The 15,076-nt window shown below is 43.1% G+C and overlaps 1 protein-coding gene across 1 annotated transcript in view; it reads right to left on the bottom strand.

The window, feature by feature from the left end:
• FYB2 (FYN binding protein 2) overlaps positions 1-15,076 on the bottom strand; it is a 105,826-nt gene that overhangs the window by 2,755 nt on the left and 87,995 nt on the right. Inside the window, exons 10-15 of the mRNA XM_036256792.1 lie at positions 14,938-15,040; positions 14,807-14,850; positions 13,144-13,207; positions 12,072-12,167; positions 2,983-3,093; positions 301-391 (exon numbers count right to left, since the gene is read on the bottom strand). Of these exons, the coding sequence (XP_036112685.1) occupies positions 301-391; positions 2,983-3,093; positions 12,072-12,167; positions 13,144-13,207; positions 14,807-14,850; positions 14,938-15,040 (509 nt within the window). The remainder of the gene's footprint in view (positions 1-300; positions 392-2,982; positions 3,094-12,071; positions 12,168-13,143; positions 13,208-14,806; positions 14,851-14,937; positions 15,041-15,076) is intronic.

Raw genomic sequence — 15,076 nt, 5'->3', positions numbered from 1 at the left:
TGCGCGCACACAGGTGCTCACACCATGGATCAATGTTCTAACGTGTGTCATGGATTTGTGAACGTGCGCTGAGGGAGCTGCCTGGCGTCAGGCAGGAGTGGGTGCCACGTGGACTGAGCGCTCGGGTTTTTCCAGGCACAGGAAATAGCACCTGCAAAGCCATGACAGTTCAGAAATGCACCAGGAAAATAAATTTATCAGCTTTTTAGTCAAAAATCATCTTAATCCCACGCTTTCTCTGAAAAACAGAAATTTCCAGCCTTTAATATTGTTGATTTTTACCTTCAGAGGAGAACATACCTCAAATACTTCTCTGAAAAGTTTTTCTCTTTGCATTTTGTTCTTTTCTAAACTTTGCTTCTTGGTTCTGAAGAAATTTCTAGGCGATGGACTGGCAAGAAAAATGGAGGGAGGGTTAAATGTACCATTAATAAAACTCTGAAGTTTCCAGATCTATCAAGTCATCCTATTTCAGGATACATTTAGGAATAATTTTGTGTGTGTATATTTTTATATACCTTTTATTATACACACCTTTCTACTAGAGCAGATTGTCAAAATGACTGAACAGTAATACTATTCTTCTCCCCATGATTAACCATTTTTCGACAGCAAGATAACATGAATAACATCTACATGGTTAAACTAAGTTAAACAAGAAATGTCTTTGAATCAGATTTACAAGTATAATGAACTTAAGAAAGAAGAAACGTAAGGAAAGTTTTCATTTGTCCCTCTCACCCTTGGATTATTTAATGGGAGCCAGTAACTGTGAGTAAATGGCTTCCATTTTGTAGTTTTCCAACCTAACTGGGGAATTAAAAATCTCTGTGCATCAATCAAAGAAATGTCCGGTTTGCTGAATGATCATGGAGAAGGTAGGATTGAGAAAATGAAGCAAGATGCTGTAAACGATATGCAGAACTTTCAGGGTGTAAAACTGGATAACCTGCAGCAGAGGCCGACTACGCCTTGGTTTCCTTTCCTCCCTCCTGCTCATCGTGGGGGGCTGGTGCCGAATTTGAGTCGTTTTCTGTACTGACAGGGAAACAGGTCGAACAAGTCCTGTCAGTTTTATTCAGAAGCATCCCCTAGATCTGTTTCGTTCTGTCCAAGATTACAGCCACTGCCGTGTCTCAGGCTGTGACCACTTCTCACCTGAAATACCAGCTTCCTCTTGTCTTTCCATCTGTGAATCCACCTGCATACCTGCCTCCGGCCATCTTTCTAAACTTTAACTGTGTCATTCTCTTGCTGAAAACCTTTGGATCTCTCTCAACTGCCTCAAAGGTAAAGGTACATTCCCATGGCGCACAGGGCATTTTGTTTTCTGGCCACAGTCTACCTTTCCAGCTACCTTTTCCCAACTACATGCCAAGTCCATGCGGGACATCTTACCAGGTGGGTTGTCACAGCCGTGACTTTATACCTGTCACATCCTTCCCCAGCTTCTCTGAAAATATGTCATCTTTGATTAATAAAGCAATAATGAAAGGACTGTACTAATAGAAAGCTTTTCTTATTGGTAAAATAAGTTTTGATAGAAACAATTCAAAAAGGAATCAAGAGCACATGGAAATCGATACATCAATCTACGGGAGTAATGATAGCCTCAATGTAGTGCATTTTTAAATTTACCACATTTTCAAATTTACTCAGTTGAGGATAAAAGTCAACTTAGCCCTGGTTGGTTTGGCTCAGTGGTTAGAGCATTGGCCAGTGGACCAAAGGGTTGTGGGTTCGATTTCTGGTCAAGGGAGCATACCTGGGTTGCAGGCTCGATCCCTGGCCCTAGGTGGGTTGTGTGCAGGAAGCAACCAATCCACGTGTCTCTCTCACATTGACGCCTATCTCTCTCTCTCCCCCTCCCTCCCTCCCTCCCTCCCTCCCTCCCTCCCTCCCTCCCTCCCTCCCTCCCTCCCTCCTTTCCACTCTCTGTAAAAATTAATGGAAAAAATAACGTTGGGTGAGGATTAACCAAAAAAAAAAGGTAAACTTATATCAGTTTGTTGTAAGAACTAGAAAAGCACTAGAAAGTTGTTTCCTAAAATGACATGTGTGGTCATTAAAACACCAAAGCTCTTGAGGCGGGAGGGGCAATAAAAATGTCTGTTTCCTCCCTCGGAATTCCGTTTTGCTGTGCTATGCAAAGGTATGAAGAGTACATTGAGAAGGGCTTTCTAGTCTGTGAATACATCTTTCCGACTTGAGAAAAATAAATTACACCAAGTCTAAACCCAAAGAAAATAAACTTAAAGGAAGGGTCATTGTATACCATCCTTTGAGTTTGAGTCTGAGGTTGGTATAGGCTAATGTCTTATTTCTCTTGGGGTGTCCCTTGCAGGACTTTCTAGACAGGTTTCCCAGAGCAGACAGACCACACAGTGTTCCAGCCTAATGACCATCCCGACAAGGATTTCCTGAAGACAGTGGGTAAGCAGTGTACCTCAGCTCGAGCCCACCTCCTGGTGACTGAGGTGACGACTGGGGCACCGAACCCCAAGTCACCACAGGGAAAGATTTTGAGTTGATAAAACATTCTCTTGTAGTTCTAACACTAAAGTAGACAAAACTAGAATGATATTGCATTTTAGGGAAACCAGTCTCACTATATGATAGTTAGTTTCATTTAAGTTCAAATTGGTGTCTTATTTAAGGTTCGTCTTATAGGAGAAAAGTCCTTAGAGCCGGAAAGAAAACGAAGCTGGTCATTGTTTGATGAGGGCTGGCTTGACATCTCTCTCCGCTCCCCGTTTGCCAGGAGCAGGGAGGATGACGAGGAAGAGAAATGTGTGTGGTGCTTTCCATTTTCATTCTGTGTGTCTTCTAATCCTCTCCACTATTATGATCTGAGTATTGTGATTCTCATTTTGTAGAGAAGGACCTGAAAAGTCACACTTACTGACTTGCCTAAGTTGACGCAGCTGGTGAGAGGTGCCAACGGGCAGATGAGTTGTGGTGTGGGTATACCTGTGTGCTTACCTTTCTGACTCTTTCTTCTCCTTTGGTTTAAAAAACTTGGGCCTCCAGTTTTTTTCTTTAACTTCATCTCTGAGGAGAAAAATATTTTTGAGCAAGTAAATTAAGATTGAACTAAAATAGTCCAATCAGTACTTTCTGGGTAATAAGTATGTTTTACCAAAACATTTAAAAAATTATCCAGAAGTAGATTTTGATTCTTTGGCAAAGCCAGACAGTGAATATTTTAGGCTTTGCCAGGCATACCATCTCCATGGTAACCTCTGAACTCAGCCGCTGTGACTGTATTTACAAAAGCAAGTGGTCGGCTACATGCCCGCCGACCAGACATTGCTCACCCCTGATCGGTGGCGACTACATTTGAAACCAGAAGCAAGAGATCCACCTGCTTCTAATCATACCCCCTCTGCTTTCTGAGCCTCAGTTTCTTTGCCTCTAAAACGTGAATAACAGCCCAGCTGGTGTGGCTCACTGGTTGAGCATTGGCCCATGCACCAAGAGGTCGCTGGTTTAATTCCTGGTCAGGGCACATGCCTGGGTTGTGAGCCCGATCCCCAGTGGGGGGCATGCAGGAGGCGGCCAGACGATGTTCTCCCTCATCGATGTTTCTGTCTCTCTCCTCCTTTCCTCTCTCTCTAAAATCAATGAAGAAAAATAAAAGGCAAACAATAATATGAACCTCCATGAAGAGAAAAGATAAATCCAATGAGTGCTTAGCATTAGTAGGAAAGGATGCAGGGAGGGAGAAGGTATTATAGCCAGGCTAATCCTTTTTGAGCACCTACATGTCAAATCTTTTTTTTTTGGTACGTGCCCCTAGTGGGAACCAAACCTGGGACTCTCTGGTCCGCAGGCCGACGTTCCAACCACTGAGCCAAACCGGCCAGGGCTATGTGTCAAGTCTTAATGCTTTTACATACGTTAACTGATTTGTTTTTCACAGTAAGCGTCCTTTAAAGTAGCCATTCATAAAGTTTTATGAAAGAGGAAACAGATGATCAGAGAACTGTCATAGTCACAGAAATCGTGGCTTTGAACCCAGGAGCCTTGCCTCAAGTCTATGGCATACCTGCTGCTTCAAAATGGTTTTTGTTTTTTCTGGTATGGCAGTTACCAACATGTCCATCACTGATGTGAGCAAAACAGGACCTACTCCATCAACCACCTGTATGTCTCTGGTGTCTGCACATCTGAACACTTAAATGACTCATTGGGTACATTAGAACCACAGGATGTTATGTCACAGGAATTTGGGGGATTTTTCAGAGACATAGTGTCACCATTCCCTTCGGATTATGGTCACAGGTGTCCAATAGAATGTCAAGGACTCAGCATGTGACCAGCATCAAAGATGCACCTAAGAGGAGTCTTTTTTTTTTTTTTTTTATCCTCACCCGAGGACATTTTTGCATTTATCTTCAGATAGAGCGGGAGGGAGAGAGGGAAAAAGAGAGAGAAACATCAATGTGAGAGAGACACATGGACTGGTTGCCACCCACACGACCCCAACCAGGGCCAGGGACAAACTGCAACCTAGGTACGTGCCCTTAGTGGGAACTGAACCCAGGACTACTCTAGTCCATGAGCTGACACTCTAACTGCTGAGCCAAACCAGCCAGGGCAAGAGGAGTCTTTTAAAAAGCCTTCCGGGACTTGTCGAGGGCTCTCCAATCCCTCTCTCTTCTCAGTGTCTGTTGCCTTTGGAGTCTATAACACGGAGCTCAGTAATTACTCCTTCTCTGTCCAACGGTTATTCGTTTTCTCTCTCCACTTTCGGTTCCCAGAAGGTGGGATCCGAACATATATTCCAATGTGTCCTGGGAGCGGGGCACTCTGCTGGGCGTACCGCGAGTGTGCAGTGAGAACTTGGAAGCCTGTTTGGAAGGAGCTGCAGCTGCGAGGGCCGGCAAGGGGCCAGGCAAGTGCCTGCTTAAACACCTGTTCACCGAATATAACGCAATATATCCTGAATATTTAAAAACTGGCAGCAGAAAAGGGACAAAATAAGCATGATCTGACCTCTCAAGGGCATCTGAGTCTCCTTCTAAACATTTCCCAAGCCCCTTTAAAAACTGAATGGAGATCATACTATGCATACAAGTTTTCATTCTGCTATTTTTCATCAATCATAGTGCCCGCAATTTTCCATGTCACTGAAAACTAGTACATATTGAGCAAATGTTTATATTGAGTACTACACTATACTATTCAAATCATTGGATATTTGGGGGGTTTAAAACATCTCATTTTTATAAATAACCCTGAGGCATATTTCTGTGTGTAATTTTCCTTCCTTCCTTCCTTCCTTCCTTCCTTCCTTCCTTCCTTCCTTCCTTCCTTCCTTCCTTCCTTCCTCCCTCTCTCCTCCCCCCTCTTTCTTTTTCTTTACTACAGTTAGTTCCTTACAGTAAAATTACTGGGTTAAGTAAAATGTCTGGGCATTTTATTATTTTTTTTAACTCATCTTTATTGTTGAATGTATTACAGATGTTCCCCCCCTTTTCCCCCATTGACCCCCTCCTCCCCAATCTCACCCCCGTCCTGCCTTCCCCACACTATTGTCCATTTCCATTGCTTATGCATATATGCATAGAAGTTCTTTATCTCTTTCCACCCTCCTTCCCCCCTTCCCTTTGAGGTTCATCAATCTAACAACCAATTTGTACTTCTTAATTCCTTCATCTTTTTCACCCATCCCCCGAGCCCCCACCTATCTGGCAAGCAACAAAAAGTTCTCTGTATCTATGAGTCTGTTTCTGTTCTGCTTGCTCATTTTGTTTGTAGATTCAGTTATGATAGATATGTGTTAATTGCCATTTTATTCATATTTTTGTTCTTCAAAAAGACCCTTCAATATTTCATATCCTACTGGTTTGGTGCTGATAAACTCCTTTAGCTTTTTCTTGTCTGGGAAACTCTTGATATGTCCATTGATCATAAATGATAGCTTTGCAGGATAGAGTAGTCTTGGTTGTAGGTCATTGCTTTTCATCACCTTGAATAGCCTTCCTCATTTGGCAGTAGAGAGCAGAAGAATATTCTGAAAGGACTCTGCAAATTCAAAACTCCTAGATCCTGTGTCTTAACAAATTGCTACACTTTATACATAGAGTAACACATAGCACCCGACTAGCCCCACACATCAGCAGACGCTAGCCAGAGCAGTCAGCGGTATGCAAACCCAAAAGGCAAGTATGTCCATCAGCACCACCGTGTTTCAGAAGATTGAAATGTCGGTCAAGGACAAGGTAGGCGATAAGACATTGTCATACTGGACTTTTTTTAAAAATCCAAATTCAGCTCTATGCTATTTGTATGCGAGACTGAATGAGAATATGGAAAACAGAAAATGAAGGGATCAAACATGCATACTAGGGAAATGCCAAAAGATCAATAGGTATATAATATCAGGCCAGCAGGTAGAGCATAATGGAGCAGAGAAGAGAATGGATGGACATCCTGGCTCTAACGTGCAGTGTGAGCTCGGGCAAGTAACTTAACCTCTTGCCTCAGTCTCTCTTCTATGAAATGTTTATAATAACAGTAGCAAGCTCACAGGACTGTTGTGGGATTGAATGTGTTGATACATATTAAATATAGGAAACAGTGACTGACCCATAGTAAGAGCTATAGAAGTATTTTTGTTAATAGTATTAGGGATAGAGATGGCTACAACGTAAAGAAGAAACATTCAGTTTACTAGAATACATTTCAAATGTTGTATGCAACTAATAAAATAGAATAAAGCAACAAATGACAGAACTTTTGGAAGAAATTGACAAATCTGCCATCTTTGGGCAAGATTTCCACTGACTGCTTTCAAATGTTGATGGATCAAGCATCTAAAAAGTCATAAATCTATGGAAGACTTTAATAAAAGAATTAATGCATACTTGATTTAAAGGACATAATGACCCTTGTATCAAAAAAATTGGAAAAGTAAAAAGAAATTAGAGAAATCATATATTTCTAAAGTGCACATGGAACATTTATAAAAATTGACCATATGTGAGGCATAAACCATGTCTCAAAACATGTCAAGGTACTGATAGCAACTACTTTCTCAGACCACAATGCACTTGGGCTAGAAATGGCACAGCAGTGGACCAGAGCGCATGAAGCCGTCTTCAGATGCTGGAAACCTGGTGTGACAAAGGTGCAGCTCAGTGGGAAAATGGGCCACTCAGTCACGCCAGGACATTTATTCACCTGGAGGAAAATTTAATTAGATTGCTACTTCCCTACAAATACAAAAATCCATTCCACATAGAGCTAAGATTTAAGTGTAAAAGGCAAAACAAACCGTGTTAGAAGAAAATATGGGAGAACATCATATGATCTTTGGATAAAGATTTCTTTAAAAGATAAAGCAACAATCATAAAGGATAAATCAAGAATTTAAAATACATTAAAATTAAGAGTTTCTGTTCACCAGAAGCAACAAACTTGCCAAAACACTTGTTTTCTGTTTACACAGTTGCCCCCCACGTGTCAAAATGTTACCTACCTGCTTCAACTTGGCAGAGACTTTCCTGATCCCCTGAAGAATGGAAATGGCTACCTATTCTGAGCTTCCAGATTATTTTGCTCCTTTTTTTTTAAAAGCAGGTCCCTTCTTAATCAACTTTGCAACCTATGTTTTGGTATAAGGTCACATGATACAGATCGGAAAGCCATAGTCCATAACCCAGGGAGTTTTCATTTAGAGGAGGAGATAAGCAAGAAATAAGACCCTCACAACTACGAGAAAAATGTTCTGGTGAAAAAGTGTTATCTAACCTAAATAGATAGGGTCGGAGAGGGCTCCCTGGGAAAGTAGGACCTGAATGCCGTTGTAAATAATGAAGAATGAAATAGATAAGCAGGCAAAAAGCATGGCAAAGTGTTCTAGGTAGAACCAGCCTTCCTTTTCTTAAACCCTCCCCTCCGTATAGAGGTCTCCTCAACTGTCGACTCTAACAATAAATAGCAGGGGTGAGCGGAAGGTAAATTGACTTACCTTGATACTTTTTCATTCATGTTCATATCATCATGAACTTCCTGCGACCTAAATTCTAGAGTCAAGATAGGATCAAAATAGTTCATTATTAGGTATGGTTTATACAATCCCTGGATTCTCAAATTGCACACAGTTACTTCATCACCCAGGCATATCCCCAAGCCAGTTTTATCAAAATCTGACCATACATACAATACAGACAGGCTGAAGGCTCAAAGAATGTAAATGTGATCATTTGGGAAGAAATTCAACTGAGGTATTAAAAAGAATAGATGTCAGCCTGGCCAGTGTGGCTCAGCGGTTGAGCGTCAACCCGTGCACCAAAAGGTCACTGGTTCGATTCCCAGTCAGGGCACACCCAGGTTGTGGGCCTGATCCCCAGTGGGGGGCATGCAGGAGGCAGCCAATTGATGTCCTCTCTCATCAATGTTTCTGTCTCTTTCTCTCTTTTCCTCTCTCTCTAAAATCAATAAAGAAAAAAATTAAAAATAATATCCTAATATCTCAAGCATGTGCATGCATACACGCACACACACACACATGCACACACAAACACATATTTATATCAATTTGATTTCCAGAAACATGAGCTGCTCAAAGGATCAGTTTTAAACTAGGTTTTCGTCATCCTGGACCTAGACCAAGATGTTATATTGCACCCTGGCTGGTGTGGCTCGGTTGGCTGGAATGTCGTCCTGTGCATTGGTATGGGAGGTAACCAATCAGAGTATCTCTCCTCCATTGATGTTTCTCTCTCTCTCCTCCCCACTCCTCCCTCTCTGGAATCAATAAACAAAAAAACGATGTTATACTGCTAGAATAGTGAGAGGCTGCTTCTTAATTCCTAAGGGAAAGAATAGAATTTAACAGAATATTAATGTTGAATTTTTCCCCATAGTTTTCATTTCAAACCATTGGCAACTGCTTATTTATAATAATTTTGCATAAAATTGAATCTGACTTGGTACATAATCATCTTTAGACACGTTCTAGGATATTCACGTTGCCTGGTGCTCTACATAGAAATCCATAAAGTTCACCACCTGAATGAGTTTGAGACCTTCAGGTATAATTATTCATAATTCATATTCAATAAATGTGATAATTCAAATTCATATTCATAAATTTGGATGGGTACAATGCATGCCTATTCTAAGTTGGCTTTTTTTTTTTTTTAAACATAGACCAAAGATATTTTTGTTTATTTATTTATTTGTTTTGTTTTGTTTTGTTTTTTGGTATATGCCGCTAGTGGGAACTGAACCTGGGACTCTCTGGTCCACAGGCTGATGCTCCAACCACGGAGCCAAACCAGCCAGGGCCCAAGGATATTTTGGAAGACCTGCAGTTTTACCAGGTTTATATAATCTTCATTTGTTATTTTTTTCAGCAAACTCCTATTTGTGGAATATAATATATATTTGATTTTCCAAGTCAGAGTGAAATGAAAGCAGCCACCATGGTGAGAATCCACAAAAACCAACGAACAACCGAAGACTGGCCCCTCTTCTACTGACGGATTGAACATACGCAGTATGTGTTGAGAGCCCACTGAGACAGGCCCTGTGCTTATCTGTGCACTGTGGTTTTTGTAGCAAAGCAAACAATACCGTAATGACCCACCCTTGATTCAGTTAGCATGTCAACTGCAGCGTGAACATGCTCAACTTATTACATCTTAATTAGGGTGATCTTGCTGTGGAAACTTCAGGAGGCTGTGTGGTGTAATCCAAATGTATGAGCTTCGTAGTCAGAGCCTGGGGTACAAATCCCAGATCACAGAGGTAGGGATGTGGGTCCTAGAGCCTTCCTAAAGGGGATGATAATGTCTTTTTGTCCCTGGGATTTTAAGAGGTCTGGGATACAGCAGGTCTCGAGAAATGTTACTCATCTGCCCCAAGGGCAGTACTGCTGTTGTGAACAATTTGTTCTTTGATTTGGATGCATCCATGTTTCATTAACTGCAGCACGCAGGCTGGGTCACCTCTCTTCCCCTGCCTCTTCCTGTGCCTGTGTGGAATGGGTTTGTGCCAGCAAGAAGTGAGTCACTTACCTAGATCAGGCAGCGAAATGGAAAACGCACTGTCGATTGACAAAAGACACAAAAGGGTTAGAAAAGAAAGCCACGTTCTGAATAGCGGAGGGATGACTCGGTTTCTTGACGCAGGTGCTTCTAGTCAAAGATGTGGGGCTTACCTTTCCTGCATCTCTGTCCACCCCTCCCCCCTCTAAATGAGCTGATTTATCCCCAGTGACCACTTATCCCCCCTTTCCTAAGCAGACCACCTCGGGCTATCCCACAGGCCTGCCTTTCTCCATCCACAAGATTCTGTTTCTGCCTTCTAACCTTCCAAGATGTCAATCAGATTCACTGTGTTATGAGGACGGGGAGTGAACACCCTCTGGAGACGCCGGCCCCTGCCTATCTATATGCAGAAGCCAAAGGCAGGCGGGGAGAACTTCCAGCCAGGTAGAACTGGAAGATGGCGAATTGCTAAGTGGGAGAGGACATTTGGCTCAGACAGACTGTTTGGGTTTCCTTAAATCTCACAGCTAAGGTCGCATGGAAGGGAGTATGATGTAGTAGGAAAAGCTCCCTGTATTTTAAGCAGTATTTAAGATTGGCCCTGCAGGTATTTTGGAGACACTCACCATGGGCCAGGCCCACGCCTGCGTCTACAACATGACAGTGTCTGTCCCGAAGTAGCTTGGGACTGAGTGAGGGAGACCCAAAGCAAATTAATGTAGCCCTCTGTGAAAAAAAAGGAATGTCCAAAGGAGCAGCACTTTGGAGACAATCAGTTCACCTTTATGTAAGCCTGGGTTTACATTTCCAAAATGAATCCCAATCGTACCAAGTAACTTTTGTCTCAGATGAGCATACCCAAGCAAATGTGCCCGGGGCACCACTGATGCTCAGTGATCCCTACTGCTGTGTCCTTAAGACCACACTGGATGTGGGCCCTGGTGTGCAGGATGGGGCAGAAGGGAGACAGCATTCTCCCCTGCATCCGATTTATAAGGGACTGTAGGTGGTGCGCTGATAAGTTTTGTCAGAAGCATCTAACCTGCTCAGGCATGGCCTGCCTCCAGGTCTCATTGACGCTGGAGCTAAGGCCCTCTCCTGCCGCAGCCAGGACTGCGATGTATAAGCCTGTTTTCTGTTGAACCCCTTACTCGATCTCCGTCCAACAGATGATTAGACTGAAAGCTGTATAACTTGGAGGTTTTACAATGAAAAAAAACTTCAAGGTAGAATAACATAATTCCATGTCAGTATATGTATTGACCTTGGGCAAGTTATTTTACCATTTCCTGCCCTTATAAAATACAGATCTACATGTCTGTCTATATACCTACATCTATAAAGTAGGGAGCGGAGTCCTCCAGAGACTGCCCAGTCTCCCTTCCCTCGTGTGCAACAGGAAACGGGCTGTACGGGTGCAAACACGAAGTTCCCTGACCACAGAGACACTGAATAAATGACAGAAACCAGAATCTAGACTCTAGACCCCCAACTCTTCCTATTGCCAGAGAAACCGTAACGGTCCCAAACATTGGCAATTAGCCTGGTGGTCTTGGAGGGTCCTTTCCAAGCCTAAGACTCTGAGATACACGGACCGTTCAGCTGAAGAGTTCCTCGCCCCTCTCCACACCTGCCTTTCTCGAGAGAGGCAGATTGGAATACCAAGTGTAGACAAAAGCCACTGGAACTTGTTGGAATATGGAAGCATAAAGGGCTGTAATTAATAACACAGTGCCAAGTGACAACAGCAATGATAGATGCCAAGGATGATGAGGTCAGCTTCCTTTCTGGACTTTGCTAAAGACGTTCTCTCTGCCCTTGTTCACAACATTTTCTCATCAACTTTTCCTAAAGGGACTTTGTTCTTTTTTTTCATTAGCGTCTGTGCGTGTGGTTCCCTGGAAGATTGGCAAGAAGGTGGTAGGTGATAACCGGGGCCTCTGGTTCTACCTTCTGATATCCCCTCTGCTGTGTCTGAGACCCAGACGGAGACCCTCAGGCTGGGCAACTGCCAGGCCGGCACTGCCATTCCTCTCCAGGAAAGAGAGATCAGAGGGGGCTTTTTACCTTAAATTTTCCTTCAACTTGGTTTTCGTCATCTTCAATCTATCCTTTTCTTTCTTGAAGAATCTCTGCAGTTTCTTAAGTGCTTTTCCATCAAAACTAAGAGGAATCAGAAGCCAGAAAGAGCGTTTGCGAGAGTGCGAGAAATGGGAGGCTGGTGTGGTCACAGGGGCAGAGGCTTTGGCGTCATTTCCAGGACGCTCCACCCGGGAAGGGCAGGAAAATGCCTTATCAACTTCTGCTCTTTGTTGTGATGCCAATATGCAGTAGCACAAACCAGTTAGCCACGAAGGGAAGTATGATATTTCAATACAAACGTGCATTTACACCAAATGGCCTCTATTCTGCAGTTTATGGAGCAAAGTCTTCCTTTTAGAGAAGATGAGTCCGGGAAGCATAGTTTTCAAACTATACTAGAAATAAATTCTAGGAATCCCTTGGCTCCGACAATTCACATTACTGACTTGTAATTTACTGAATGATATAATACAGCAATGGTGGGGCCTGGACTATCCAGCGGATGAAGAAAGTTTTTTCAAACATGCCCTCGGGCGTTTTGGGGGGTAAGGCGAGGGAATGGGGCTCTCATTTCCCCACCCAGCACGGATCCTCTCTTTTTCCTCCAACCCTCAAACTTCTTCCTTTTGACCGTTGCTGCTTTCCTTTCCACAACGTGCCCCAATAATGCCCTTGGCAAATGATGCCCACTTGAGCAGATGTTGGTCTTGATAACCACTGCTTTCTTCCTGGGAAAGTACTGCAGAGTTGGAGCTGGTTTTGTTGACGTTCACTTCTTTCTCACTTGTTTTCTAACACACTGTCAAAGGCTTCTACTCTGAGAGATGCACATTTCCTCAAAAGAGAAAGCAGTGGCATTTGAAATGTATACCATGGGACCGTACATGGTTACAGGTGTTCTGCTGACCAGGAGGTAGCCCACAATCGCTTACCTCCATCCCTATGCAAATCCTCGCTAAAATGGGGCGGGGCAGGGAAGGGAGGAACTTCTTAAAGGGATCTTCCTAGACTGACAGGAAATACCATTAGCAGGAAGCCAAGAAAGAGAGAAACTCACTCTGTCTCTGTGCCGCTGCTCTTTGCTTTGTATACATCTTCATACATTTCTTTACTATTTTCTTCTTAAATTAAAAAAGAAATTCAATCATTATAATGATAATACTTCAGATTCACATTTAACAAAAAATTATTGAATACCTATTAGATGCTAGAGTGCTTCGATCTTTTGTTTGTTAAACAGTTTTTATTGAAGCATGCACATATTTTATAAGCATATGGTAAAAAGAATTAAACCTCTATAAAAGTAGTATGTATAAATGAAAACTAATATTTGTCTCCATCCCTGAGTCCAAGGGTGACGTGAGTCAGTGAAAGTTGGTTGATCATTCCTTCTTTCTACCCTCCCCTTTTGCATATTTAATTTATACAATCAGAGTCTACTAAACATCAGACATTGTGTTGAATTCCGGGGAAGTAATGGAGAATTAATATATCTTGAATAATCTTTCTCTTTGCAGCATGGCTTTGGCCAAGCCCAACAAGTAAGCTTAATAATCGCGCTAGACTCCGAGTCCTCCCTGACGGCGGAGGGCTCGTGCGTCCGAACTTGACTTGCCCATGGCGAGTTTGGGAGAGACTTCTCTGTGTCTCCCCTTCCCTTTTAAAAGGAGGGCACTATGTTTAATGATCCCTAGGATGGTTTCTCCATCTAAAATTCGGACATTCTAAGGACAAAAACCAGAGTAGCATTTGATGATCCCTCTTTCATCATTTTTTTCACTCATTTGTTCAACAGATATTTAAAAAATATATAACATGGTGCAGCTGGTGTGGCTCAGTGGTTGAGCGTTGACCCATGCACCAAATGGTTACCAGTTTGATTCCTGGTCAGGGCACATGCCCAGGTGGGGGGCATGCAAGAGGCAGCCAATTGATTTTCTCTCTCATTGATGTTTCTATCTCTCCCTCTCCCCTCCTCTCTCTGTAAAATCAATAAAGGAAGAACCACAAATTTTGAAGAAAAAAAACCCCATATACCTGGCATTATGCTAAGTGCTAAGGAAAATGGTAAGCATAAAGAAGGTAACCAACCATCTAGGAGGGAAGACAGACATTGATCAAAGAATCAGAATATATGAAATGATAACTGACAAGTGCTACGAGAAAGAGTCATGTTACGTTGAGAGTGTGCACCAAGGAGAATGTTCCCTGGTGGAGTCATGATTGAAATGAGATCAGAAGAAAGGTTAAGAGTCACTGTGGCACAGGGGTATGGGGAGGAAAAAACATTCCAGAAAGAGGGAGGAGCCTGTGCAAACACCCTGCAGCAGGAGCTGAAACGTCAGCATGAGTGGACCTTGGAGAGAGACCGGGTGCAGAGCGGGCGCACAGGCTGCAGAAGCAGGAGGACACCAACCACCAGGCTTCAAACACGTTTAGGTGGATCATACACGCACTGGGAAGCCACGAGAGTGCTTCCCGTAACAACGTTCCTATGATCAGACTTCCACTGGGAAGGGATCAGGAAGGAAGCATGTCACCGCCCAGTTGCTTGTTGGCCCAGGAGCCCCTTCACCCGCATCTTCACCTTCATTCCAAGTGCACTGATTCACACGAACCTCAGGCCGCTTCCCTGAGCTCGCTATCACCCACCCAGTTGGCACTATTTAAATATGTATAAATAGAAGATAATTGATCATGAAATGTCTTCCTGTACTCACCACTGTCCGAGGCAAAGGAGTTAGAGGAGAAGTCCCACTTCAATCTGAGGGGAGAAAAGAAACAGACCATGATCTGTCCCATTGCACCTGTAGAGTCTCAGGACCCTGCTGAGGGGCTGGGATGTACTTACTCCTTCCTCCCAGGGCACTCAACGTCATCATAGATCTCACTTGGTTTAAAGGTCCTTGGGCCAGGTATTCTTTTAGTCACCTGCAAGGCCTCCACATCCCCACCTGGAAGGAAACAGAGAAACCCTCTGAAGAACCCGC

The sequence above is a fragment of the Molossus molossus genome, unplaced genomic scaffold (genome assembly GCF_014108415.1).
Source record: "Molossus molossus isolate mMolMol1 unplaced genomic scaffold, mMolMol1.p scaffold_m16_p_12, whole genome shotgun sequence".
Classification (NCBI taxonomy): domain Eukaryota; kingdom Metazoa; phylum Chordata; class Mammalia; order Chiroptera; family Molossidae; genus Molossus; species Molossus molossus.
This window is presented reverse-complemented; position numbering and strand designations above follow the sequence as displayed.